The 26,519-nt window shown below is 44.1% G+C and overlaps 1 protein-coding gene and 1 long non-coding RNA gene across 5 annotated transcripts in view; one reads left to right on the top strand and one right to left on the bottom strand.

The window, feature by feature from the left end:
• The window catches only part of LOC121005195 (ABC-type organic anion transporter ABCA8-like), a 96,252-nt gene extending 92,608 nt beyond the window's left edge, over positions 1-3,644 (bottom strand). Inside the window, exons 1-2 of one of the 4 annotated variants that reach the window (XR_005779885.1) lie at positions 3,437-3,644; positions 2,601-2,705 (exon numbers count right to left, since the gene is read on the bottom strand). Coding sequence is in view for 3 of the 4 variants with exons in the window: in XM_040437786.1 (XP_040293720.1) it covers positions 2,601-2,705 (105 nt within the window). In the remaining variant the exon portion in view is untranslated. The remainder of the gene's footprint in view (positions 1-2,600; positions 2,706-3,436) is intronic. The other 3 variants (XM_040437786.1, XM_040437785.1, XM_040437784.1) reach the window with 3 other exon arrangements.
• Positions 2,410-25,225, top strand: LOC121005196. The gene is made up of 3 exons (XR_005779886.1): positions 2,410-2,420; positions 14,972-14,979; positions 25,113-25,225. It is a non-coding gene; the product is annotated as an uncharacterized LOC121005196 (long non-coding RNA).
• The last annotated feature ends 1,294 nt before the right edge of the window (positions 25,226-26,519 follow it).

Below are 26,519 nucleotides of genomic sequence, written 5' to 3'. Positions count from 1 at the left end.
GCCAGGGACTCTATTTTTAGCCTGCCCACTCAGGCCCCATGACCAGCTTTGCCCATATTTCGGCGCACTCCCCTGGCCTTTTATGGGGAACAGTCTCCTGGTGCAAACGCTCCTCCTCCTGCTGCAGCAGGCATAGTGGCTTGCACCCCCAGCAGGGGCATGTAAGCTTCACCAGAGCTTGTGTCCAACAACTCTCAAGTTGGCACTGTCCAGCCCTTCTTTTCAGGGCCTCTCCTCCTGGTATATCATGTTGGATTGGAAGCATCGCTTACTCACCACCTTATATCTGGACTTGATATCCTCCAGGACACATCTTCAGGCCCACAGTTAGGCACTCATCAAATAAAGATATTTTTACAGGGATATTTACTAAGGAAAGTACAGCAGGTTTTGAGTTTCTCATCCTTGAGATCTTCCAACAGTCTGACCCCTGTGGCGCAATATGGGACTCTATCTAGCCCGGGACAAAAGTGACTGACTCAACTTCCTCTCCCACTGCTGCAGTGTTTTCTCTGGCAATTAATATTTGAGTGTAGAAATAGAAAATCATAAATGATAATTCCACAGGGATCCAGAAGATCCATCTACATGCATCCAATTTTGAACAAAATATGTGTCAGATGGATAAAGATTACTCCAAGGAGTTTTGAAATGGTCCAAAATTTGCAATGAGGGGGGTCGAAAGCCTGAATTTCAGATGAAACAAGAGGTTAGACTCCAAAGCAGCTGTCCTGATCCACTTCACATTTGGAGCAAACATTAGGTATAGACACATCAGGAAAAGCTCCCGGCACATATGCCAAACATTGCGGCCTATCCTCCTTCTATACGTCCACCCGGCATATACCTCTGCCGCAGGCTCCAAACTGGGTGTGATCCACATGTTACAGACCTTTTCACAGCAAATCCTCAACAAATCTGTGCTAAAATCGGCACATGTTAGTGTTATATTCAGATTTTGGGGTAGAGTGCAGTGTGGGTTTCACCCTATGCATTGCATGGGTGAAATCTGTGATGAAAATCCACAGACCTGTATGGTGACGATCATGCAGCAGATTTTCCATGTGGATTTTGGAACTTTTTCTGCACCAATACCAGTGTTGTAAGAAAAGACCGGCACTCGCTAAATCTTCTGCAAACTCGATGCTTTAATCGGTCACATATAGAGTTTCTGTGACGCGTTTCGACTCACTGTATGAGCCTTTCTCAAACAGGTCATGCCATGACCTGTTTGAGAAAGGCTCATACAGTGAACCGAAACGCGTCACAGAAACTCTATATGTGACCGATTAAAGCATCGAGTTTGCAGAAGATTTAGCACGTGCACCACGCCGTTTGAACGGAGCGCCGGCTGATCACTGTCTGACTGCCTACCAGTGTTGTCAATGCTGTAATTCATATGGAGCTGGTTTTTTTTTCAGTGCATGGATTTCAGATCCACATCATGGAAAAATCAAGCAACACGTTCAATTTTGATGCAGATTCTGTGTGAAAATTCCCACTCAGATTAACAAGAGGCTTAAACACTACAAAATCTGCACCAAAAACGGTTCTGCTGTGCTTGAGGGGAAAAATCAGAGAAGAAGAAGGAACCGCACCCCACCAACGACACATGGGCAGTGAAAGACAGCAGAAGATAAGGAGGCATATCTGATGACCGCTAGCACTGTGATTAGATGTTCTACACTTAAATAATCCTTGGCTTTATCTAACCGTTAGCGCTAATTTTACATGTAATTGCCTCCCGTACATCATTTTATTGTAATCTTACCAAAATAATAACGTTTCCATTTGGATTTTTTTTATGTGGACTGAACACCAGCAATCACTCAGCATGCAAATGGCACGGCTCTAAAAGCAGTCCCACAGCCGATAAGAGGCAGGACATCCTATGGGCAGGACAATGGCTGCCATTAGTGGCTGTCACCTTTAGCAGGGTACTGGATTTCCTTAAAGAGACCAGCCCTGTACGGAGACTCACTGGATGTGCTCCATGGCATGGAGACTTATTGGCAATGCTCCATGAGAAACTAATATGCAAAGAGGTGTCTCCTGAGAAAAGAGAACCATCTCTTGGAAGTGGCTCCCTATGAGCAAGGCCTGGTGGTTCTCTTTCTTGGGAGACACCTCTAACCTCTGGATATTCAATTCCCTTGATGTCAATAAGTCTCTATACCATGGAGTATTTCCAGAAAGTCTCCAAACAGGGCTGGTCTCTTTAAGGAGATTCAGCACCCTGCTTAAGCTTCTTCCAAGGCATTGTGCCGAGCCAGCCACAATCCTACTCCATACTGATGAGGGGCAAGCACCCCGAAACAGCTATCTATGGATGAACAGCTGGCGTGGCTATATTCCCTTTTCCGTATTCAAAGTTTTGCTAAAATAGGAAGACACGTCCAAGAAGTGGCGCTATCAAGATGGTCTTTTTTTCTCAGGAGACATTTCGGCATTTGGCAGTCACCTTAGAAGACCAAGATGTGATTAAACAATGGTGGCTGATGAAAGACGGTGGTTCTGTGACCATCAGGTACCCATAATAATATTCCATACCAGCGATCATTTGTTTCTATCTATAGGTCAAGTATGGATGACTTCCTTACCCATATGGTAGAACACTTCCTCCTCCACTTGAGGAGCAGATTCTTCAGCAGCAGCGCCGAGGTTTGCCGAAGGAGACTGGTGTCTGTGACGTTCCTCTCCGCCATCTGGAAGACAGAATGCGAGCATTGAAATTCTCTCCATCTCATGTATTATTTGCTGTTTAGACTCTTTTTTACTAGACTGTCTCACAAACTCCTAAATACAAACTCATCTTACAGTACGTCTACAGGGACAGGGGGGGGTTTGCTGTAGATTTTACCCCTGCTACATTAAGGGTACGTCCACATGTGCCTGAAAATACTGTGAAAAAACTCGCCATGTTCCCCCTTCCCCCCCGCTGTATTGCAGCAAAACCAGCAAGAAAAAAATACATATATAGCATGCAGTTTTTGCTGCAGAAATGGCTGCAGCCCTCGCAAACAGTGAAATCCGCAGTGGAGGTCTGCGGTATAAAAGGACGCGCTGCAGATTTCAAATCCACACCACAGGTCGATTCACTCTGCGTTTTTTGTATGTCGCGCATGGATGAGACTTCAACAAATCTCCTCCACTTTCCTCGGATTTTCGTGCAGCAAATGCACAGCACTGTACAGCACCGTTGCTGCACGAAAATCCGAGATGATGAATCTGCAGCCACGTCAGCTACATGTGAACATACCCTCAATGTAATGAAATCTGCAGCGAAAATCCATGATAAATCCGCCAACAGAATGAGCATTTGAAAAAGTCTCCTCCATTTGCCTGGTACTGCAACCCTGTGCAAATCTGCAACGAATCCGCCACCTCCGAATTCGCCCTGACTGAAGCAGAGCATAGTCATTATTTGAGGGCTTACCCCGAAGGCTACTTTGGGAGTCAGCAATGCTTAGAAATTCAGTCTTCTGATGGGAGAGAGATCGGCGTCTCTCAGCTTCATGCTCGTCTTCTGCTGACCTGAAGTTTTTGGAAGCTGTGGGAGGGGTAGAAATCTTCAGATCCGCGTCCTTCCAGTCATGTAGAGTAGTAGAAAGTGCTCACTGGTCATTCTATTCTGTACCTTAAGAATGAAAACAAGTTAGATCATGTGACCAATGAAACTGTTCCAATCACCGCTGATACATTGTAACAAAAAGAAAACAGCTAAAAGATTCTTTGTATAATGAGAGTCGGGAGAAACATCTGCAGCATTTCTCAGAAACACTCTGTGGGAATTAGGACAAATATGTTCTTGTCATACTCCCCACATAAAAAAGAGAGCCCCCTATGTGACACGGAAAGTGTCCTGAGGCCATTAAACATGCAGTTTTGTGTAAATGTTCCTGGGGCTTCTCAGCACTAGACATAATGTAGTGATCATGAGGAAAAGTACATCTGGATATTTTAGGGCTTTCTGCCCATAATTCCCATAAACACTACCGTAACCTACAACGGGGAACTAAACATTGCATTGAACTGCTTTATAGCAATGCATTGATGGTAAGATCCTATTACTTCTCTATAGCCATATATTTTCTGAAAGGAAAGGGAGGGTGATGTCAGCAATAGGTTGTGACTGGTAAGAGGGGTGATAACACAAAGAAAAGTTCCCCAAGGGTCACTTGAGGCTGTATAAGTGGTGATGTCAGTAGTAGGTTGTGATTGAAAAGAGGAGTGATAACATGAAGAAAAGTTCTCAAGGGTCACTTGAAGCTGCATAGGTGGTGATGTCAGTAGTAGGTTGTGACTGGTAAGAGGGGTGATAACACAAAGAAAAGTTCTCAAGGGTCACTTAAAGGGAACCTGTCACCAGTTTTATGGTGTCCTAACTAAGGGCAACATAAATAAGTGACGGATTCTCTTAGCACAATGCTGGGTCGCTTCCTTTAATTGACCCGGTCAATCTGCCAACATCTTGCATTGTCACAGGGTACCTCCTGTTATAAAACGTAGCCTTTAATGTTAATTAAATATAAAATAACAAACTCCCACAGACAAACAAAACACAGAAAAGAAAAGAAATAAAGAAACGACACATCAGGGGTGGATATATACCGGCCCATGACAATATATGTCGGCGCCTCACTGGTCTCTTGTGTGAGGGACCTCACACAAGAGACCAGTGAGGCGCCGACATATATTGTCATGGGCCAAATTGGAACACCCGGGGCACGCCACAAATCCCAGTGACTACATGGGACCAGCCATTTTTAGTCTGGGCACGCAAGTAACACTGTTTATCTTGTATAACATGGTACACACTATCAATTATATGTGACCATTCCCATTCGGCCATTCATTGGTATATCACCAGGACCGTTTACCTGGAGATGGTGTGGCATTCTTTGAGCATCCTGACCCTGTAGGGTCTTCTTCACTCTATGGATATTATTTCCATTAGGAACGAGTGTGTAGGTGTGTCTTTGGTTCGTGTGTCTGACAGGACGAGCTATCCTAGTATATTATATCAAAAAGGTTATCTACCATGAATGTTTAACGCACTGTCATGATGAATGACGGTTTGCTGTGTTTGACAACTTTGTTATCCTTATTTAAGTGTTGATGCCTAGTACGACACTGAATTAAGTGTCCCCTGAAGAGCCCAGGTTATTGATGTGGGTGAAACGCGTTGGGTTCAAGGTGCCTAGTTGTATGCTGCTGCTCTAGGGCAGCAATTCCAGGCGCCTATAAAAAAAATCATATTTATATCAATAATGTGTTTGGCATCTCAATATATAAATATATACATAGCTAACCGTATATATTGAATATCACGACATTAAGAGCAATTGTTTATCAACATACAGGGTACCCACGGCCGTGGTGCTTCATTGCTCCTTGTACGTCAATTTTTTTTTTTTTTGTACCTAAACTAGACCACTATCTAATGGGCATCCAATATGGCTCTGCCTATAATCGTGTAATAGGGTCAGCCTAGGGCATTTCAGGAGGTTCCAGAACACGGGATCGCCCCTATCGGGGCGGCCATTCCGTTTTTAGGCAGGACTTGTATAGTAGAGGGCCATATCTAGGGATAGGCCCAAAATAACAGGAGACCACCCTGCCTATATCTTCATGTCCTCAAATCATAACTGAGGAACAGGAACAGTGCCACAGAGTACACATAGTATATATCCCCCCCCCTGATGTGTCGTTTCTTTATTTCTTTTCTTTTTTGTGTTTTGTTTGTCTGTGGGAGTTTGTTATTTTATATTTAATTAACATTAAAGGCTACGTTTTATAACAGGAGGTACCCTGTGACTAAATAATTAGATATACATACCACCCGTAATTATTACTCCCTCTGACGGGATATTGTCTTAGCTGTGATTTCTTAACATCTTGTATTGAAAAGCTCCAGCTGATAATGATGAGTCATGAATATTCATGAGCTCCTGACTCTCCCCGCCCACCTGCTGCTGAATGACAGTTATTTTCAATATGAATCAGCAGCAGGTGGGCAGGGGAGTGGCTATAGCTCTGAATTACAAAAAACGCTGGACTCACTGACATCACGCTGGACTCAAATCAGCTCATTAGCATGCGGCATCTTTGTGTGTATATTATGAGGTAACCATCTGTCACACCAGTAAGTGAATACATCTAAGGCACTTTTTAGTAGTTAATGATTGTATATAGTTAGTTAGATTATAATCAAATATCCACATGACAGGTTCCCTTTAAGACTGTATAAGTGGTGATGACAGGGCTCTTTCACACAAGCGTGTCCTTTGCTCTGTGTGAGAGAGCTATCCTGCATTCTGGACTTACAGAAGTGCAGGGGATAATCATAATTGATAATGCTGTGTGCATCTGTGTGACCTTTCTTCTACAGAATCCTACTGCCAGCTTTATGTCAGTATGATTCTGTAACAGAAAGGTCACGTAGAGGCACACAGCATTATCAATCATGATAATACCCTGCGCTTCTGTAAGGCTGTATACGTGGTGATGACAGTAATAGGATATGATTGGTAAGAGGGGTGATAACATGATCAAAAGTTCCCCAAAAGGTACTTGAGGCTGTATAGTGGGTGATGACAGTAATAGGTTGTGATTAGAGATGAACGAATCGAAGTTGCCCAAATGGAATTTGATCCGAATTTCAGGAAAAATTCGATTCGCACCAAATCCGAATTTCCTCACGCTTCGTGGTAACGAATCACATTTTTTCCTAAAATTGTTGCTGCACGTGTGAGGACATGGAGCAAGGAACTCTGGGAAGGCGGTATCACCCATACTGACATGCATGTAGCCAATCAGCAGCCAGCCAGCCCTGTGATGTCACAGCCCTATAAATAAACTCAGCCATCTTGGATTCAGCCATTTTCCAGTGTACTTAGTGCAGGGAGAGAGGTCAGCAGGCGCTAGGGACAGTGGTAGAAAAGACTTCATTGTGCTAAAAAAAAATATTTACAATTGCAGGGAAAGATTATTCAAGGTGTAGGGAAAGGATAGGGAGGAATCATTCCACAGCATTTATATAGAACAGGGTTCAGTAGGGGAGTTTACAGCCTGAGTAATAGGAACAATCCTATTACACCTTGCTGCACTGACTGGGGATCCAAATTGCCATAATACAGCGCTGTAATTCCAGCAAACCGTTCTTGTTATTGGGGTGCAAGTGCTGTTTGATACAGCCATTAACTGTGATTATTACAAGGAAATAGTTATACATCTTATTTGCCTTGTGCGGTGCAGTTATATGTTCTAAAGCATTTTTTTGCTTGTATTAGTGGGGAAAAAAGGACTTATTAGCCGCCGTTGTGTGATGAAGTGAGAAAATTACAGCCCTTTTTGCCGTGTATTAGTGGCAAAAGAAAAATATATTTGCCGTTTAGCGGTGCAGTTATATGTTCTAAAGCCTTTTGTGGCATGTATAAGTGGGAAAAAATAATGGCCTATTTGCCATTCAGCGGTGCAGTTAGATGTTCTAAAGCCCTTTTTGCCATGTAATAGTGGCAAAATAAAAATATATTTTCCATTCAGTGGTGCAGTTATATTTTCTAAAGCCCTTTTTGTCATGTATTAGTGGAAAAAGTAAAATATATTTGCCGTACAGTGGTGCAGTTATATGTTCTAAAGCCCTTTTTGTCATGCATTAGTGTCAAAATAAAAATATATTTGCCGTTCAGCGGTGCAGTTATATGTTCTAAATCCCTTTTTGTCGTGTATTAGTGGCAAAAGTAAAATATATTTGCCGTTCAGCGGTGAAGTTATATGTTCTAAATCCCTTTTGTCACGTCCTTTGCTTTGTGCGCTGTGACACTTTTGCCATGCTTGCAGTTGCCCTGGGTAATGTGTTGCTGTTATGGCATGTGGTGGCAGTGTCTTGGCTTTTGCTGTGTGCTCCGTGACATGGTTGCCACGCATGCTGTTGCCGGTGGCAACATATTGCTGTTATGGCATGTGGTGGCAGTGTCTCGGCTTTTGCTGTGTGCGCCGTGACATGGTTGCCATGCCTTGAGGGCCATCTTGTAGGACATCAAGGTCTCTTAGCGATGTCATCCCTCTGTCTTCTCCTTGTCCTTTTCCTACCTTATCTGTTGTCTGTTTGATGAGTGTTTGATTTGGGGATTTGTTGTTATGTCTAGTTTGTTGATACATGTCTGGTGTGTAGTTTGTGTTGTCCAGCATGTATGCTAGACATTCCCTTGTCTACCTCCGGAAGGGGGCTGGTTTCCATAAGCCTGTGTGCAGCGCTGCCTGGGGCTGCCGTGCACCTTGCGGCATGGGGTCCAGGCAGTATCTGGTGTGCTGGATACGTGTGTGTGTGTTGTTTGTACGGTGTCCTATTTGGTGTGTGTGCTCCTGTACTTATGCACGGGTTCCAGACGTGGTGGCTGCGGCAGTTAAGTGTGTTTCTATGTGCTTACCTGCCGTTCTAGTTACTGTATACAGTCTCCTTCTTTTTTCTGCATCTAGGCCATTTGAGACTCCTGTCCTTCCGTGTCTTGGAAGAACAGGTAGTCTCTCCCCTGTTCCTATGAGAGGGATTATCAGGGCGACTCAGGGCCAAATGTATCCTGGTATGAGTTGTCCTACCATCCAGGTCCGCTCATACGGTGAGGAGTTAGGGTGAGGATTAGGGACGCTTTAGGAGGTGACCTGCTCCCTGATTCCGGCGTCCTGGCCTAGCTGCTTCCCCTTTATTCCTGACATTGTACGGTGGGGGTTTCCCCCTACTCCCTTTTGTTGACACCTTTTTATCGTGTAAGGCTACTTTCACACTGGCATTTTGGTTTCCGTTTGTGAGATCCGCTTAGATATCTCACAAGTGGTCCAAAACGGATCAGTTTTGCCCTTAAAGCATCCGGAATGGATAAGGATCCACTCAGAATGCATCAGTTTGGCTCCGTTCCGCCTCCATTACGCTTTGGAGGCGGACACCAAAACGCTGCTTGCAGCGTTTTTGTGTCCATCTGACGAAACTGAGCCAAAAGGATCCGTCCTGACACACAATGTAAGTCAATGGGGACGGATCCGTTTTTACTGACACAATATGGCACAAAAGAAAACTGATCCATCCCCCATTGACTTTCAATGGTGTTCAAGACGGATCCGTTTTGGCTATGTTAAAGATAATACAAACAGATCCGTTCTAAACGGATGCATGCGGTAGTATTATCTGAACTGATGCGTTTGTGCAGATCCATGACGGATCCGCACCAAACGCGAGTGTGAAAGTATCCTGGCAAAATAAAAATATATTTGCCATTTATCAGTGCAGTTATATATTCTAAAGCCCTTTTTGTCGCGTAATAGTAGCAAAATAAAAATATATTTGCCATTTAGCGGTGCAGTTATATGTTCTAAAGCCCTTTTTGGCGTGTATTAGTGGCAAAAGTAAAATATATTTGCCGTTCAGCGGTGCAGTTATATGTTCTAAAGCCCTTTTTGTCATGCATTAGTGTCAAAATAAAAATATATTTGGCATTCAGCGGTGCAGATATGTTCTAAAGCCTTTTTTGTTGTGCATTAGTGTCAAGCAGGGGCGTAGCTAAAAATGCATGGGCCCCATAGCAAAAAAAATTTATGGGCCCCCCCCAGCTCCCACATAGTTATCGGGCCTCCCACCACCCCTTCCAGAGCTCCCACCCAAACACCCATCCTAGATCTCCCACCGCCATGAGCATAGAAAAGTCAGAGGAAAAACAAATAAGGAAAAAATATATATATAGAACATGTCCTACTCTTGTCCGCAACTACGGACAAAAGTAGGCATATTCTATGCAGTGTCGGCAATGTGCGGTCCGCAAATTACGGATCGCACATTACGTGGATAGGCAAAACACTTACGGACATGTGAATGGGGCCTTACCATGCGTCTTCAGTTAGATCAGAGAGAAAAGTCTGAGTGCACTCAGACTTTTCTCTCTCATCTAACTTTTACAAGTCAGTCCCATCAGACTCCCAGTCCGGACTAAGCTTGTGCCTGCCACAGTAGTGCCTCTGCCACCACCAGACCACCAGCTCTGAGCCCGCCCACAGTGGAACCATCTACTGCGAGTACAGCAACCTTCAATAAGGAGCAGAACTTAGTATGTCATATAAGGGGGGGGGGAACCCCAGAACTAGAGTGTGCCCCCCAAAAGAGTGTGCCCCTCCCTATCACTGCTGGCATCTACTTATCTCACTCCTTATCTACTGCTGGCATTGGTACTGCTCCTGACTCCTCCCCACTCCCCAGCCAGGCCCGAGCCGGCCTGGGCCACGGACGGACCGCCCACTAATTGTGCCCGGCGCCCGCCCTCGGCCCTCCCCTAGCCTGCCCTGCAGGCAGCTCACAATGGATTCCGGAACTTAGGATTCCATTCCAATTTCCTGCACTGCGGCCGCTGGTGCCTGGCTCCGCCTCCGTCCCTCAGGTACGCCCCCCATTCCGGCCCCTTCCACCGCCTACTGACTCCTTCTCTTCTCCCCAGCCAGGCCCGAGCTGCGCCCCGCCCACTACACTAGTGTAGTGGGCGGGCGGTCCGCGGCTCGGGCCTGGCTGCCTGTGTGTAGTGTGTGTCTAAATAAAAAAATAAAATAAAAAATCAACAGAAGGCGGCCCGGACGGGCCCCCAGTGGCATAGGGCCCCACAGCCACTGCTATGGTTGCTATGGCGATCCCTACGCCACTGGTGTCAAAATAAAAATATATTTGCCATTCAGCGGTGCAGTTATATGTTCTAAAGCCCTTTTTTTGTGCATTAGTGGCAAAATAAAAATATATTTGCTGTTCAGCGTTGCAGTTATATGTTCTAAAGCCTTTTGTGGCGTGTATAAGTGGAAAAAAATAAGGGCCTATTTGCTGTTTAGCAGTGCAGTTATATGTTCTAAAGCACTTTTTTGTGTGTATTAGTGGGGGGAAAAGGGCTTATTAGTGTGGTGAAGTGAGAAAATTACTGACTTTTTTGGGGTGTTTTAATTTCCTTTTTATTTATTTATCTGATCTAACAGTATGTCAGACAGAGAAGTGCCAGGCCCTGCACAGGGGAGTGGCAGAGGCCTAAATGTTTCTGGCGCAGGCACAGGTCGCAGCAGAGTAAGGGGGCGTGGCAGCAGGAGTCACAGCGAGAGGCCTGAGCTCCCGATGTCATCTAGCGGTCGTGTCTTGACCAGCAACCCAGCGGTTTGTGGAAAGTTGACTCGGTCATCTCTGTTTTGGATCCACTCCTGTTTTTTTGGCATTAACAATACTGATGGATTACTGACCAAATGCTGACTGAGTGAAGGCGGATGCTCAACAGACAGAATCAGTTTTTTGGGGGTTATTGTTCTGACGGATCAGAGGAAGGGCAAAATAATCAGTGACGTCAACACAAACTTACTGCTGAAACCCTCTCCACTCTGTCGAGAGCCTCTACTTGCATAAGTGTTTAATAGAACAGGTTCTGTAGACATCTATGTGGAATCAGCTGACGACGGTGTAAAAGGAGTGCGCTTCTTCTTGGCGCTAACATTGACCTGTAAGGCTGAGTTCATACTTGAGTTATTCGGTCAGTTTTGGCCCCATGACTGCCCTAATAAGTGAAGTGTTCAGTGATTCTAAGAGCGACGCCTGTCATCTGCATGTCATACTGACTTGACTCACAGTATTATTTCACTACCACAGCAGACTACCTATGCGTGTTACTGCAAGGCACAGTGTTCTACACCACTATAAAGGCTCTCTGCAGCCAGGAAATAGCAGTTTTAACGCAATTCACCGCAAATAAATTGTGATCAAATCAAATTTTTTTTAAAAAATTTCGCGAACCGGTCGAGTCAAATTTTTGAAAAGTTCACTCATCTCTAGTTGTGATTGAAAAGAGATTGATAACATGAAGTAAAGTTTCCCAAGGGTCACTTGAGAAGATGACAGAAATAGGATGTGATTAGAAAGAGGGGTGATAACATGAAGAAAAGTCTCTGCCTCACCCCAACGGTCACTGGAAGCTGTTCAGGGGGTGATGACAGTGACAGTTTGTGATTGGAAAAAGGCGTGATAAAGAAATGTTCCCCAAGGCCCAATTGAAGTTGTAGAGGAGGTGATGACAGTAATAGTTTGTGATTCTTAACAGGGGTGATAACATATAGAAAATTTCCCCAAGGGTCACTTGAGGCTGTATAATCAATAACAACAGTAATGGTTGTGATTAGTAAGGGGGTGATAATATAAAGAAAAATCCTTGCCCCCCAAGGGTCACTGAATGCCGTTCAGGGGTGATTACAGTAATATGCTGTGATTGGTAAGAGGGGTGGTAACATGAAGAAAACTTCCTGTATCCCAACCCCACATTGTGCCAATTACCATAATTAAAGGGGTTTACTGGTACTTTCTTATTTATGACCTACCCTTAGGAAAGGTCATTAAAATCAGAAGGATGGGGTCTGGCACCTCGCACCACCATCGATCAGCTGTTTTCAGATGCTCCAGTGTTAGAACCAGTCAACAAAATGACACAGTAACCAGACCTAGTTACTGCAGCACTGTTCCCATCATGTGATTCAACTGGTGGTCTCCACAAGAACCATCAGAACCTCCCACATACCTATGTAAATGGCCTCTCACCGAGGCAACTGCTCATGAGAAGGCAAGAACCCCAAAACAGCTGCCTGCAGATAGGTGTCTTTTCTTTATGTAGAAGGCTTATTGTCCTGTTGAAGATGTGTTATAGGCCGGACTTTGACTAAAGCCCCATTCAGACAACCGTATTTTTGGTCCATATTTGATCTGCATTTTTTGTGAATTGGATGCGGACCTATTCATTTCAATGGGTCCGCAAAAAACGCGGATTGTACACTGTGTGCTGTCCACATCCGTATGTCCATTTCGTAGCCCGTTTTTTAGACACGGATAGGTATTGTTACAATGGATGTGCAAAAAAAATGGATGCAACATGGATGTCACACAAACGCCATCTGTATTTTTTGTGGATCCGCGTTTTGCAGACCTCAAAATACATAAGGACGCGTAAATGCACCCTTGTAGTCTAGATACCTGCACCTAGTGGCATTAAAGAGGCAGCTTTCTTTTTAAAAAAATAATAATAATTTATTGGAGTTTTCAATTATAATCAGAACATTTGATTTTTTTTTACAAGCCTTTTTAGAATCTTAGTCCCTTGTTCCTTTGTGTCGAATACATATGCAGCACGCCAGACCTGCAGGGTATAGCGACAGTGAGGTCACGGTATGGGCAATCGAGGGTTACTCACTTTTCTGAGGAGAACCCTGGGCAGGCGTGTGGCAGTGAATGAAAGGTAGACACTAGTTCCTCTGGGGCACACTCTGTAGATCGGGACCAGGCCTGATGTTGGGTGAGGTGCCCTGGATGTTGTAGGTGTTTTGAGTGCCTTAGGTAAGGTCCCTTTAAGGATCGTGACGCCAGTGCCTGTAACGGTGGCACACCGATTTATAGGAGGATTAATAGAGTACGCAGTTGGTAAACCAAACGTTGCTTTACTTGGTGGAACAGTCCAACTTATTACATACAGTTGCAGTGGTATATAATGCAGTCCTTTACAGTACAAAATGCACAGCAGGTTTACTTCACAGCAGGTTTCAATCTTGCAAGATACTTGGAGGGTAAACAGTTAATGTTTTGCAGTGCAATGCTGCTCTATCCCCTCAGCTATTCTAGCTGGCTGGATCCCAAGGCCCGGATGCCTAAGTGCTGGCTTAAATCCTTGGTATAAAATCCTTCCTCCAGTATTGGCACTTGCTTAAGGTTACAATATCTTCTTTTCCTAGCTGTCTTCAGTGCTGGCTTTGAAAGGTGGCTGCAGGTGTCTCCCAGGAGGTGCTGTCCTACTACTGGGGTATCTCATCTGTGTTAGCTGGCTGAATAACTGGTCTCCAGGCAGGCTGTACTCTTCCTAGCCTCCTAGTGCAACTAGAAACCAGGACTGTCTAGCTGCATGTCAGGAGGAGGCCCTCAGCATATCTCGGGCTGGTGCCTTCTCACTTCTGTCTCCACAGACTCCAGACTATGATCTAACTCCTCCCTTCTGGGCCTGAATATTTATACTAGGGGCTCCCTATCTCCCTCTAGCGTCTAGGATGCCCAACTACACCCTAATAGGCCTGCTATGCATGACACAGGGGAAACATTGCATGTAAAAACACATAGAAAATTCATTAAAGTGCACAGTTAAATGTAACATTACTGTCCCTTGTGAGCAGGAGTAACACGTCACCCAATTGACCCTTGTGTAGTGCCCACGCCTACCTAGTGGGACACTACATACCCCCACGCTATGACGTTGCCCGTCCTCAACGCGCCACATGGAGGGGCCCTGCCCAGCTGGATACTGCACCTGAAAGAGAAAAATAGTGCAAAGCAGGAAAATACATCTACATTTGCAAAATACATTATATGTATATATCAGGCAGTTCCACTGGCTTAGGAGCAAGTACGGTGAAAAGGGGCCTCGTTCTCTTCTCTCAGGATAATGTAAGGGAACAGGGGCGCTGACCTGGTGCAGCGTATCAGTAATACCAGGATAGTCCATATAATATTTCAAGTGCGAATTGTCCATAATAAAACAGTAGAAAAATGCAAAACAATTAAAAGTTCTTGGAGGCTCAAAGAACAAACATGAGTCCGTACCCAGGTTCCTTTCTTATTCACAGCAAGTGTTTCAAATCCAGCAGTGGCGAAGGTATAAGATCACAGAGGCTCGCATACAGTGGAATCCATCTCTGGGCACATTTCTTTAAATAGCAATATCTCAGAGGCTCATGTGCATTAGAGTCTATCCCTGGGCGCATTTCCTTGGAATTTAAGTTGCATAATAAAAGTCACAGCACAATAAAAATAATCCACATTATTCCAATGGCATATATAAAAATAAGTGCTGCAATACCCTTAATCAACCTGAAAAGGGGGTTAAAGGTGCAACATACAAATAGGCACAACTGGGTACGATTTTGAAGAAGCAGGCAGGAGATCCTGTAAACAATATGGCCTTGATGCAATTTGTATTTCAGTGGACGACCACTACCAGTGAGCCGTGGGTAACTGGCAGCAGCAACAAAGGACCAAAACAAAGGACTCCTGTCCTGGAAGGGTTAAATCCTCGGCAATAAGGTCCCTTTGGCAAAAGAAAACAAATCAATGGCCTAGCAGGCCAATTCACAGGGGCATGTCATATCCACTTGGCATCACAGTGGTGCTCCCTGGCTCCGCTTGCAGATGGGGCCTGTAGTGAGAGTCAACAGGCGGATGTGCCCACAACACGGTATTGTGGGGCAGCTGCAGCATAAAGGGACCCCTAATAGGTATTGGCCCCATAGGCCTAGGGGTGATCACGGTTGCTGACCGCACCGGTGCAGGCATGACAATTGTGGGCTGCTGCACTGGCCTGGGTACCGCTGCTGCAAGTGGTCCGGTGGGTTCCGGAACAACTGGCTCTGCGCAGCGGGATACAGTGTGAGAGGGCCTCCTTGGGGCCAGTAGGTGGCCGGCTGGTAGGGACAGGTACCCTTACCTCAGACCCAGCGATGTCCGAGTATTGGAGTCGAACCTCTTCCTTTCTAGGTGGCGTCCGGATTCTGGCGGTGGCAATTCGGCGCAGTTCACGCAGCTTTTCCTCCAGACGGACGATCTGGTCATCCAGACTCTCGGTTTCTGGATCGCTGTCTTCCGGAGCTTCCACTAGTCCAGGTAGGGAAATCGCATCCGGTCTTTTCCCTTTGCGAATATTGTCCAGGGTGACATGGAATCGCTCCAGGTTCTCTAATTCTTTTATGGTTTTCTCCCGGCGAGGCAGCTCAGGGAACGGATATGGGCTCACCCATTTCTCCACTACCGTTGGTTGCCAGAATACGTTCGGGCCAATGAAAGAGCCCCGCTCTTGAAATGCATGATGGGCCGGTTCTGGAGAGCGCGCTGGTTCACGCTCGCAGCCAGTATAGTCCTCATCAGCTTCCCAGTCCTCCGGTTCTTTTCTGGGACGGGTCACAGCAGTGGCATATGGGCCTCGCAGGCCCTCGGCAGGGGTGAACTCCACTTCCTCTTCCTCTCCCTCACGGAGGTTATGCATGTACTCCGAGAGGTAACTCCGCTTGACGGACCTCCGATTTACATACAAATCTCTGCCGGTGGTATAGTCCTCGATAAAACCGTAGCCACGGTTCTTGTCAAAGGCCACAACCAACCTCTTTCTCCTTTCCAGGCGGGGTTGGGTGTCAGTGTGGTGCTCATGAACGGTCTTTGCCAGTTCCTCATAGTAGATCTTTGTCTTGGTAGTTTTCTTTATGGCGGCCTCCCGTATATCTGCCATCAGCGCCGACCATTTAAACGAGGGCTGGAAAAAGTCTCTCCAGGAGCCATAGTAGTTCTCTGGTTCTGTCCTCGGTGGCGGGCAGGTGGGTCTCTTCGGTCCCGGAGAGTAGGCCGGTGGAGCGTCCTCTTGCTCCATAGTATTAGGATCCATTTGTAATCCTCACTCTTCAACATGCTCGATCCTTCTCTGGAGAGCGACAGGGCGGCACCAATAACTAAAGACAGATCCTCCCATTGCTCTGGGAGGCCGCCCCCCAGGTACTCCAGTATGGGGGAGGCGGAGTCTATTTCTGCAGACATGCAAATGTCCAGATAGGGCAGTGGCGCGGACATATAGCCTTTCCCACACTTTTCAGCAGAAGGCACCAATTTTTACCGCCAATTTAGTATGAAGATGACGCAGCAATAAATCCAAGCAAGCTAAGCGGCCATCTTTGAGCAAAACGCTGTCTATTCACTGACAGCAAGCGGTGGCTTTACAACAGCAAAACAGTCCATAAAAAGCACAGTTTCACACCGCAAATTAGTACAGTTCTTTGGCCCAGCAATTTTCAATAAAGCAATTAGGGCTTGGTCACTTTAAGGCATATAATAGCACACAGTTTTTATATCCGCAATGGCGCAGGAATGATCGTAATCCTGTTCGTGACGCCAATTTATGCAGCACGCCAGACCTGCAGGGTATTGCGATTGTGAGGTCACGGTTAATGGGCAAGCGAGGGTTACTCACAGTTCTGTAGGAAAACCCTGGGCAGGCGTACAGCAGTGAAGGAGAGGCTGGCACAGGAACCTAGTGGGACACTACACATATAGCACATATAAATAATAAGGTATAAAATATTCAAGTCATAAAACAAAAAAACTAAAATATGTATAAATATATAACTTAACATTAACCCCTTCAATCACAGGCCAGTTTTCACCTTTCTGCCCAGGCCATTTTTTGCAAATCTGACATGTGTCACTTTATGTGAAAATAACTTTTACTTATCTTAGACATTCTGAGCCTGTTTTCTCGTGACACATTGTACTTCATGACAGTGGTCAATTTGATTTGATATACAGCCAGGTCCATAAATATTGGGACATCGACACAATTCTAAAATTTTTGGTTCTATACACCACCACAATGGATTTGAAATGAAACGAACAAGATGTGCTGTAACTGCAGACTGTCAGCTTTAATTTGAGGGTATTTACATCCAAATCAGGTGAACGGTGTAGGAATTACAACAGTTTGCATATGTGCCTCCCACTTGTTAAGGGACCAAAAGTAATGGGACAATTGGCTTCTCAGCTGTTCCATGGCCAGGTGTGTGTTATTCCCTCATTATCCCAATTACAATGAGCAGATAAAAGGTCCAGAGTTCATTCCAAGTGTGCTATTTGCATTTGGAATCTGTTGCTGTCAACTCTCAAGATGAAATCCAAAGAGCTGTCACTATCAGTGAAGTAAGCCATCATTAGGCTGAAAAAACACAACAAACAGAGAGATAGCAAAAACATTAGGCGTGGCCAAAACAACTGTTTGGAACATTCTTAAAAAGAAGGAACGCACCGATGAGCTCAGCAACACCAAAAGACCCGGAAGACCACGGAACTGTGGTGGATGACCAAAGAATTCTTTCCCTGGTGAAGAAAACACCCTTCACAACAGTTGGCCAGATGAAGAACACTCTCCAGGAGGTAGGTGTATGTGTGTCAAAGTCAACAATCAAGAGAAGACTTCACCAGAGTGAATACAGAGGGTTCACCACAAGATGTAAACCATTGGTGAGCCTCAAAAACAGGAAGGCCAGATTAGAGTTTGCCAAACGACATCTAAAAAGGCCTTCACAGTTCTGGAACAACATCCTATAAACAGATGAGACCAAGATCAACTTGTACCAGAGTGATGGGAAGAGAAGAGTATGGAGAAGGAAAGGAACTGCTCATGATCCTAAGCATACCACCTCATCAGTGAAGCATGGTGGTGGTAGTGTCATGGCGTGGGCATGTATGGCTGCCAATGGAACTCGTTCTCTTGTATTTATTGATGATGTGACTGCTGATAAAAGCAGCAGGATGAATTCTGAAGTGTTTTGTGCAATATTATCTGCTCATATTCAGCCAAATGCTTCAGAACTCATTGGACGGCGCTTCACAGTGCAGATGGACAATGACCCAAAGCATACTGCAAAAGCAACCAAAGGGTTTTTTTAAGGGAAAGAAGTGGAATGTTATGCAATGGGCAAGTCAATCACCTGAGCTGAATCCGATTGAGCATGCATTTCAATTGCTGAAGACAAAACTGAAGGGAAAATGCCCCAAGAACAAGCAGGAACTGAAGACAGTTGCAGTAGAGGCCTGGCAGAGCATCACCAGGGATGAAACCCAGCGTCTGGTGATGTCTATGCATTCCAGACTTCAGGCTGTAATTGACTGCATAGGATTTGCAACCAAGTATTAAAAAGTGAAAGTTTGATTTATGATTATTATTCTGTCCCATTACTTTTGGCCCCTTAACAAGTGGGAGGCACATATGCAAACTGTTGTAATTCCTACACCGTTCACCTGATTTGGATGTAAATACCATCAAATTAAAGCTGATAGTCTGCAGTTAAAGCACATCTATATTGTTTCATTTCAAATCCATTGTGGTGGTATATAGAGCCATAAATCGTAGAATTGTGTCGATGTCCTAATATTTATGGATCTGACTGTATTTCACCTTTATTTATAAAAAGATTATTTAGTAAAAATTTAGAAAAATTCACAATTTTCTAAATTTTTATTTCTCTACCTTTAAGACAGATAGTAATACCTTAGAAGTTTAAAAGCAATTTTTCAAATTTTCAAGATAATTTCCAAAACCATTTTTTAAGCACCAATTCAGTTATAAAGTGGTTTTTAAGGGCTTATGTAATAGAAACCACCCATAAATGACCCTATTTTAAAAATACGCCCCTCAAATTATTCAAAACTCATGTTACAAACTTTGTTAACCATTGAGGTGTTGCACAAGAATTAAAGGAAAATGGAGGTAAAATGTTTTTTTGCAGATTTTTTTAATCAATCAATTTTTTCATGCAACACAGCAAGGGTTAACAGCAAAATAAACCTCAATATGCATTACTCTAAGTCTGCAGTTTACAGAAATACCCCATATGTGGTGGTAAACTGCTCTATGGGCAGATTTTGCTAGAATGGTTTTTGACACCATTTTGTATTTGAAGAGACCCTGACTTACCCCTACAGTAGAAAACACATTTTGGAAACTATGCCTCTCAAAGAATTTATTAAGGGGTGTACTGACCACTTTGACCTCCTAAGCGTTTTACGGAATTTAAAAAGACTTGGCTGTGAAAATGAAAAGTTCCAATACTTCCAATAAAATGTTGCGTTTTGTCTTATGTTGGGGTTCTTTTTTTGCGGGATGAGGTGACGTTTTCATTGGTACCATTTTGAGGTATATATGACTTTTTGATCACTCGATATTATGCAGGTGACCAAAAATGACTATTTTTACAGCATTCATCTGACGCTAGAGAACATGTGATATTTTTATAGAGCCGGTTGTTACGGACACGGCGATACCTAATATGTCTATTTTTTATTTTTGTTAAGTTTTACACAGTAAAAGCATTTTTGAAAAGAATAAAATCTTGTTTTTGTGTTGCCATGTTCTGAGAGCCATATTTTTTTCATTTTTCTGCCGATTGCCTTAGGTAGGGTGTCATTTTTTGTGCGATGAGATGACGGTTTGATTGGTACCATTTTGGGGTACATACGACTTTTTGATCACTTAGTATTACACTTTTTGTGAGGCAAGGTGACAAAACATGACTGTTCTGGCACAGTTTTTATTTATTTATTTTTACAGCATTCACCTGAGGGGGCATCTCATGTGATAATTTTTTATACAGCTGGTTGTTACGGACGCGGCGATACGTAATTTGTCTATTATTATTTATTATTTTATCTGTCATGTTCTTTGTAATAAAAATATATGATATCGGGTCTAGTGATATATTTATTTTCCAATGTGTTTCTATATAGAAACATAGAATGTGTCGGCAGATAAGAACCATTTGGCCCATCTAGTCTGCCCAATATGCTGAATACTATGAATAGCCCTTGGCCCTATCTTATATGAAGGATGGCCTTATGCCTATCCCATACATGCTTAAACTCCTTCACTGTATTTGCAGCTACCACTTCTGCAGGAAGGCTATTCCATGCATCCACTACTCTCTCAGTAAAGTAATACTTCCTGATATTACTTTTAAACCTTTGCCCCTCTAATTTTAAACTATGTCCTCTTGTAGCAGTTTTTCTTCTTTTAAATATTCTCTCCTCTTTTAAATTGTTGATTCCCTTTATGTATTTAAAAGTTTCTATCATATCCCCTCTGTCTCGTCTTTCTTCCAAGCTATACATGTTAAGGTCCTTTAATCTTTCCTGGTAAGTTTTATCCTGCAATCCATGTACCAGTTTAGTAGCTCTTCTCTGAACTCTCTCCAAAGTATCAATATCCTTCTGGAGATATGGTCTCCAGTACTGAGCACAATACTCCAAATGAGGTCTCACTAGTGCTCTGTAGAGCGGCATGAGCACCTCCCTCTTTCTACTGGTAATGCCTCTCCCTATACACCCAAGCATTCTGCTAGCATTTCCTGCTGCTCTATGACATTGTCTGCCTGCCTTTAAGTCTTCTGAAATAATGACCCCTAAATCCCTTTCCTCAGATACTGAGGTTAGGACTGTATCACTGATTTTATATTCTGCTCTTGGGTTTTTACGCCCCAGGTGCATTATCTTGCACTTATCAACTATCAATTTTAGTTGCCAGATTTTTCACCATTCCTCTAGTTTTCCTAAACCCTTTTCCATTTGGTGTATCCCTCCAGGAACATCAACCCTGTTACAAATCTTTGTGTCATCAGCAAAAAGACACACCTTACCATCGGGGCCTTCTGCAATTTTGCTGATAAAGATATTAAACAATATGGGTCCCAGAACAGATCCCTGAGGTACCCAACTGGTAACAAGACCATGGTCTGAATATACTCCATTGACTACAACCCTCTGTTGTCTGTCCCTCAGCCACTGCCTAATCCATTCAACAATCTGGGAGTCCAAGCCCAGAGACTGCAAATTATTGATAAGCCTTCTATGTGGGACAGTATCAAAAGCCTTACGAAAGTCTAGATAAGCGATGTCTACTGAACCTCCATCTATTATTTTAGTCACCCAATCAAAAAAATCAATAAGATTAGTTTGACATGATCTCCCTGAAATAAACCCATGCTGTTTTTCATCTTTCAATCCATGGGATTTTAGATGTTCCACAATCCTCTCCTTGAGTATGGTTTCCATTAATTTCCCCACTATTGAGGTCAGGCTTACTGGCCTATAGTTGCCCGATTCCTCCTTACTACCTTTTTTTGTGAATGGGCACAACATTTGCTAATTTCCAATCTTCTGGGACGACTCCTGTTACCAGTGATTGGTTAAATAAATCTGTTAATGGTTTTGCTAGTTCACCGCTGAGCTCTTTTAATAGCTTTGGGTGTATCCCATCAGGCCCCTGTGACTTATTTGTATTAATTTTAGACAGCTGACTTAGAACCTCTTCCTCTGTAAAGACACATGCATCAAAAGATTCATTAGTCTTCCTTCCTAACTGTGGTCCTTTTCCTTCATTTTCCTTTGTAAAAACTGAACAGAAGTATTCATTGAGGTAGTCAGTTACTTCTTTATCTTCTTCCATATACCTTCCTTCTTTTGTTTTTAAATTGGTAATTCGTTGTTTTAGTTTCCTTTTTTCATTATATATCTTTGGACGTTTTGCCAGAAGTTTTGAATGTTACTCCATGCCATAAGTCTGCATTTGATGAGTTACATTTAGGACATTTTGTTATTCTTAAGAGGCAGCTTTCTTCCACTTGGAGAAATTATTTACATATCATTTTTCAGAGAAAGCATTGCCTGCTTTATAAGACTCCAACTGGTGGTCTCCACACAGAGAAGGGCAGATAACCAGAAATATTCTGTCTCTATTTTCCTACAGTAGGGTCGTTGTTTTGGGGGGTTAGTAATACGGAAAATGGCTATTGGGAAAGAAAGTGAGATTCCAAATATTCTCCCTTTAAGAAAGGGCAAAGAACAGGACAAAGGCGAGAAGGATAGGATTCTGGTCATAAAGACTGTGATTGTTGTGTGCACAGATGGCTACAAGAGCATCTCTGTTCCCTGGCCTTATTACTATGGGATGTCCTATGATTTCTTCTGCTCTATGTAACATCTGGCACTCTATGAATCCAACGAGGAAACTGGCAGGAAAAGAAAATGCTTACTGGGTAAAATCACTGTCCCTCCATTTCATTTTTGGAAGAAAACAACATATTTTTCTTGTTTTTTCATTACAGTTCTCCTCCCCCACTGTTGTCCCTTACACAAAGACGTCTATGTCAGTAGGTTCATCTAGCTTTAATGTGAAGTGTCCTGATCCTTCATTCTCCCGAACACCAAACTTCAGGCCTCAAATGATAGCTACAGCCTTCCCCTTGTAAAGAGAGTCGTATGATGCAAGGGAAGGATGGAGCCACCACTCACAGAGGGACTCGACCACCACTCTATTCAAACAGGGAAGCTTTGTGCTCCCATTTTCGTGATCGTTGAGGTTCCAGTGGCTGATCCTTTACGAATGAGAGAGATAGGGAAGGGGTACAGAGGAAAGAAAGAGAGGAGAGAGGAAGGGAGAAGAGAGAAGGGGAGAGAGGAGATGGCGAGAGAGGGGTGGGGGAAGAGCGAGAGGAGAGAGGATAGGAAAAATGGTGTGGGGGTGAAAAAGGGGAGGAGGAGAAATAGGATGAGTGAGGAGATGGTGAGGGAGATAGAGAGAAAAGAGGGGAAGAGCGAGAGGAGGGAGGGGGGGGGTGGAAAAGAAAAATGGTGTGGAGATGAAAGAGGGGAAAAGCAAAAGAAGGTGGGAGATATGAGGAGAAACAGGGGAGAGAGAAGGAACTAGAGAGAGGAGGTAAGGATGAGAGGGGGACAGAGATGTTAATAGAAGGGAAAGAGTATGAGGAACATGAGAAAGAGGAAGAGCGAGAGCAGGTAGGAGGGAGAGAGGTGAAAGATGGTAAGAGTAGGAACTAGAGAGAGGGGGAGGATGAGAAAGGGGAAATAAGGAGGGGGGAGAGAATGAGGAGAAAGAGGGAGAAAGGATGAGAAAAGAGAGAATGGGGAAGGATGAGAAAGGGAGAGATGGTTTGAAAGAGAGGCGAAAGGGTGTGAGGAATGATGAGAGGGGAGAGCATTTTATACCATTGATGACCTCATGTTTGGCCTCTGCAGACAATATGCAGGAACATCTTGTGTCCCTGGAGTGAACACATTTTCCCTCAAACATCTGAAGTGTAGAATAAAAGCAGCTGCATTCAATAGACACAACAACTGACAGCCAATGTACAAATATTTCATCTATGTAGGATTAACAAAGTGTGGATAGAAAACCATTTGCTAAATGTTGGAGCCATTCATTTATTTATTAAACCTCCCAGGAGGCAGCCATGTTGGTGCACACACTTCATTCCTGTATTGTGTGTGTGTGGTTTAAGGCAGATGCCATGAATGGGGTCATACAGTATCCAGGTCTTCCCCGGAGACCAGCGAGTGATAGAGGAGCCACATATGTGTGCACGCTACACAGCGGAGTCCCATATCCAGAGTAACGATCGTGTGCAGCGCGGACAGCAGCTAGACGGGCTGGGGGGACTCAATAAGGTCCTGGTAGGTTGTCACCGGTATGTGGAGCCATGCTGACTGCAGTGCATCCCACAGCTGCTGGAGGGGGCGTGGGGGAGATCCATAGAGAGAACACGACCATCGAGGTGGTCCCACAGATGCTTAAATGGGATGAAGTTGCTGAACTGTTGTTTTAGACACACATCTGGGAGCCTGGTTTATTCTGGTGGGGAGCTGCTCTGTTGTAGTGTGTCGGTCTGTCCTCGTGCATCTTTGTAGCCGACGTTCAACTCTCACATCAGTGGCACGTGGTGCTCCACAGTTTCCACGTCGCTTATTCACACTGGTGCCATTTGTCCACTCACCATATACTTTCACCACAGAGCACAAGAACAGTTCACACTGCGCAGTGTCAGAAATACTGGCCCAAAAGCCAATAACCATTCCTTCCTGCAACTCCGATAGATCACCCCCTTTTACCCATGACAGCAACGAGGGATATGTTTGCAGACTATCACACACCTTATATACCCACCGAGCCAGCTCAGCACATCTTATATACCCACCGAGCCAACTCGGCATACGGGCCTTCCTTCATAAGCTACACACTGCCAACATCGAAAGTAGGAAGTGGTCATAATAATGGGATTCGACTGTGTAAATAGGGTTGTATCCAGCATTATCTAGAGCTTTCATCTGCCATTAAAGAGGGCCTATCACATCCTCCAAAAACTCCAGCACTCAAGATGTATCTATAGCCACCTCTCCACCAATTCTTAGCTTTTTTTCTTTAAAAAAGCACTCCCACAATTTTTTTTATTCTCTGACCTTTTAGAAAGGTACAGGATGTAAACTCTAGTGGAGGTAATCTTCTTACCAGAGACTGTATTTGTGAGTTATCCCCTCCCTTCTGATCCTCAGCTGTGCCAGCACTCTGATTTCCAAACTGACACAGGACAGGAAGTCAGTTACTTCTCTATTCATTGCTATGAGACTGACATGAGGCTCCCATAAAAATAGAGAAACTGGCTTCCTGTTCACACATAAGATGTGGTATTTAGAAAGTCAGAGTGCTGGTCACATGACACAGCTGAGGATCAGAAGGGAGGTTATAACTCACAAACACAATCACTGGTAAGAAGATTATCTTCACTTCGGTTTACATCATGTAACTTTCTAACAGGTTGGAGTTAAGATATACCCTATCTCACAAGATCACTCTCTGTTCTCACAGCAACCTGCATGCTGCAAGTAGCAATTTACACCATTTCTAGAACCAAAAATATACCCTTTTCAGGATTTCTTGCTTTTATTTGGTGCTGCTGGGTGTGGGGTCTAGACAGAATCAGTCTCCTTCTGGCATCTAATGGTGTAGCCTCTTCTTATTTCCCCCTGTAGAAGGGGTCTTCTTAGCTATACCTACACTCTACAGAATAGGGTCTGCTCCTTCCCACACAAGAACTGCTGCCCTGCAGCGAACAGAGGGTCACTATGCAGAGTCCTGCCTGCGGGGAGAATGGCTGAGCGAGCACTAACCTCATTAGCTGCACGTGCACGCTGCTATACGCTTTGAACACCAGGTGGCGCTATAGTATGTAAATAAATGATTGCATAGTTGCCAACTGCCCTGAATTTGCCAGGACTGTCACAAAAGACAATCCTGGCAAATTTGCCAAAAAATAGGCAGGGCTTATGTGGGTGTGCTTGGGGGTGGGGCTTAAACAATGTGAATTTACCTAGAATGCTGGATACTATGGTATTGAACCACCTCTTATGACCTCTGGCACTATACCTGCCAATGATCACTTCCTTCCGGGATTCACGTCCCCACCTATCCCTTGGTTGAACTTGATGGACTTATGTGTTTTTTCAACCAAATTAACTATGTAACTGATGTTGTTATATATTGTCTGTCCCGATCTCATCAATGGTGATGGTCTACCACCTTGTCTGGTCATCTCTGGTAATGTCCTCACCAGTGTCAGACAACCTTGGCTTGCATTTCCCTCTGTTATCTGAACTGTGTGCCAATTTGGTAGTCTGAGCCTTCGAGGTCACTATTGCGTTCCGAAAACCTGACCTAGACGCCTGTGATGAGTCTTTTTTAACTGAACGCTAGGTAATGGCTACTTCCATGCTCTATTCTAGGTGCTTCCACGGCAGAGACCACACACACGTCCACGTCTTTTTAATACCAGTGCAATCCATGTTTATTACATCATTTCAAAGGTGACACAAAGATGTGCTGCAACGCTACAGCAAGACAAACGCCGTCTGCGGTATTTGGTGAAATCGTTGCATTTCGGAGCCCTTTACAAAGTATTTCTAAAATCGTATTTTGCCCCAGCCTGGGGTCAAGAGTCAAGTCATTGGTCATGCTTTGCAAAAAAAAAAAAAAGGGGGATTTTCTCAGTAAAGAAACTTGTCATTACACATTTATTGTAAAATTGTCCCATCATTTTTGGGTGTGATATGT

Source organism: Bufo bufo, chromosome 6 (assembly GCF_905171765.1).
Source record: "Bufo bufo chromosome 6, aBufBuf1.1, whole genome shotgun sequence".
In the NCBI taxonomy this organism is placed as follows: Eukaryota; Metazoa; Chordata; class Amphibia; order Anura; family Bufonidae; genus Bufo; species Bufo bufo.
This window is presented reverse-complemented; position numbering and strand designations above follow the sequence as displayed.